The sequence below is a fragment of the Cyprinodon variegatus genome, unplaced genomic scaffold (genome assembly GCF_000732505.1).
Source record: "Cyprinodon variegatus isolate N-32 unplaced genomic scaffold, C_variegatus-1.0 Scaffold386, whole genome shotgun sequence".
In the NCBI taxonomy this organism is placed as follows: domain Eukaryota; kingdom Metazoa; phylum Chordata; class Actinopteri; order Cyprinodontiformes; family Cyprinodontidae; genus Cyprinodon; species Cyprinodon variegatus.
In genome coordinates this window covers 300879-304049 of record NW_015150839.1, presented here as the reverse complement: position 1 = coordinate 304049, position 3171 = coordinate 300879, and the positions used below count along the sequence as shown (strand labels likewise).

Sequence of the window (3171 nt, the reverse complement as noted above, 5' to 3'; positions counted from 1 at the left end):
GCTGGCTCAGGTTTTGCTACACCAATACTGGCAAACACTCTGGCGGGGAAGTGTCAGCCTCCTCCTCCTTAAGTAGGGCCTCCTGATGAGCAGATGGGAAACAGGTGTCGCAGTCAGCTCATGCCCTCAGGAGAGATCTTGTGCGCCCTCTGGTGGAGAAAGTAGAAAAGCCTCCAGATCCCAACATATTTGGCATTTTATTCTTTCCAACTCAAATAAAAAAACAACATGAATATGTTGCCCTGAAGTTAGCATGAACAGTGTTGTTTTCTTCAACGATGACAAAATTATTTTACAGAAAACTGACAAGCTCATGGGTTTGAGTTTTCGTCAACAAGACGAGACTAATTAAAAATTAATGGGTGGTCGGTCAGATGTGTAAAATGCATCATTGTGCTGTAATCTTTTAGACGAGCTAAGCGGTATTAGCTGTGCAGCTGCGTCTTGTTTGCTCACACAGAATATGCACAATAACACAGTCATGTGCAATAATAGTAATTGATTGATTGACTTTATTGATCTCACAGCGGCGAAATTTACTCGTTACATCAGCTCAAATACTTAAAGGGGAATAAAGTGCCAAAGGAACAAAAAGGTGTGTGGCTGCAGTATATACAGTGCATCCACATATGATAGCTTTTTTAAGTTTATTTATGCATTTTTTTCATAGAGGATTATTATACTGCACAGGGTGTTTACATGGGTATTTATTTAGATAGATATTGATAATTGAATATATAGTTATTGCACTTGGTGTCAAATATAAAGAAACAGTTATTGCACAGGGTATTAAATAGTAATTGCACATTATACATTGCACATTGTACAAGTTATTGCCGTTATAGTGTTGCATTGTAGAGTCTGGTTGCAGCAGGGAAGAATGACCTGCGGTAGTTCTCCTTTTTAAAAACAGGCTGTAAAAGTCTTTCACTAAAGGAGCTGCTCTGCTCCTCTACAGTCTGGTGCAGAGGCTGGAAGGTGTTGTCCATGATGGATGGAAGCCTGGACACCACCCTCCTCTCAGCCACTTCCTCCACTGAGTCTAGATCGCAGCCTAGAACAGAGACAGCCTTTCTGTCTGTTTCTGTCCCATGCTGCCCGGGGTCCAGCAGACGACAGCGTAGAGGAGGGCTGATGTTATCATAGAATCATAGATGGTTTTCAGCAGGGGCCTGCTCACTCCAAAGGACCTCAGCCTCCTCAGGATGGACTGGTACATGCAAACAGAGTTTTATGGGGCGCCCAGGAACTTGGGGCCCTAGGCAACTGCTTAGAATTGCCTGATGGTAAATCCCTCCCTCACTGCTATCTGAGTAACAGCAGTGTGCTCACCGCTACACGTTAGAGGTTACAAGCTGCTACCGTTAACTCGTACCAACAGCTAAAGACAACAGTTCAGGAGTAAAACTTAACTTTTTCTTTATTACAGAGTAGAGCCCCATGTCGTCTGTGATGAACAAAGTTAAGGCCAAATGTCTTCATTTTTCCTCCTTTTTTCTCAGAAACTCTTGCACCTGCAGAATTTCAACACTCTGATGGCGGTGGTGGGAGGTCTGAGCCACAGCTCCATTTCTCGTCTAAAGGAAACCCATGCATACCTGGCTCCAGAAGTTCTGAAGGTACTGACAATGAGCTTTGCATCTCCTGACTTACACCAAGATGATTCCATACTCTGTGCCGCTGTACCAATGCACTGCAAATAATTAAAATCTAAATGAGTCACTTTTTCTTAAAATATGTGCATTTTGTTTTGAACTGAGGAGGTAAGTGAAAAACTTTGCCAATTGAACAGGATAATATATGGATTGAACTATTGAATTATCTTATTTCAAGTCCATATTATCTAATGATCTTATTTTAAGAGTAAAAATACTAATTCTAAATGCAGATCATCTTATTTACCTACTAAAAATTAAGGGTAAATACACGTAATTTAAGAAATGTTTACTTATTATCAATAGTTTTTTGATATTTCCTTTTATTTTATAATAATATTTTAGATATATGTATTTGTTGCCACGGAAACCACGGCTTAATGGCAATGTCCTATTTTTGTCCCAGATGTGGAACGAGATGACGGAGCTGGTGTCTTCCAATAACAACTACTCCAACTACAGAAAGGCCTTCAGTGAATGCAGAGGTTTTAAAATCCCCATACTGGGCGTACACCTGAAGGATCTGATCGCAGTGCACGTCGTCTTTCCTGACTGGGTCGGTGACGGCAGTCTGGTGAACCTGGTGAAGATGCATCAGCTTTACATGACATTCAATGAGCTGGTGTCACTGCAGGGTCTGGTATCCCATGTGGAGCCCAACATGGACCTCATATATTTGCTGACAGTAAGGCCAAAATTCTGCTTCTGGTCTTGGGGGGATTTTTTATAACGCTACATAAAGGATGTGGGCTTTTCACAGTAGGACTACTAAACTTAACCTTTTAAAACCCATCCGATCGTGGGCGATCGGATGGGATTTGAGAGGTTTACAACTAATAACTCAGAATGCATGGAAATTACACCGGTAAAATATTTGCCAATATAGACATGTCAACATCGTTGGAAAGCTTAGATTCTCCATAATTCAATCACTTAAGTTTATTTTATGGACACGGCCAGCACCAAAGCACAATTAATACAGCTGTAGTAGCATATCAAAATGTAAACATTACTAAGCAGCCACAACTACATACCTTTGAAGGCGTCCAGAAGCCGTTCTATAAATCCAGTCTTCATTGTTTATACTCCATTCTTCCATAAGGGTCCACAGATTAAACCGAATCCAGAATATTTATATAAAAAATATTCCATGAGGAAAAAATCGCCACATACTTATTTCCTCATTTGTTTGCCCATGATGTTTGACGTGGTTCTTTACATCGTCCTCTTACCTAAAAGACAATAGTGTCTGCATTTTTGTAGAGTCAGGGACAGTCGCTGAAGTCTCATAAGCGCTCCTTGCCTGTTAGCCAATGTCACACAGAGCAGAGCGATATTATGCCTCATAGAGTCCTACTGTTATCGGTTTAGACTAGTGTTGCACCGATACCGATACCAGTATCGGACGGGGCCCCAATACTGCCCTAAAATGGTGGTATCGGTATCGGCGAGTACCAACAAATAGGGCACCGATACCATTTTGAGAGCCATAAGTAAATTCAACTATTGTCACCCA

General features: G+C 41.2%; 1 protein-coding gene across 1 annotated transcript in view; it reads left to right on the top strand.

Annotated features, from left to right (window-relative positions):
* rasgrp3 (RAS guanyl releasing protein 3 (calcium and DAG-regulated)) overlaps window positions 1-3171 on the top strand; it is a 61452-nt gene that overhangs the window by 42471 nt on the left and 15810 nt on the right. Inside the window, exons 7-8 of the mRNA XM_015387145.1 lie at window positions 1503-1619; window positions 2062-2340. Coding sequence (XP_015242631.1) covers window positions 1503-1619; window positions 2062-2340 — 396 coding nt within the window. The remainder of the gene's footprint in view (window positions 1-1502; window positions 1620-2061; window positions 2341-3171) is intronic.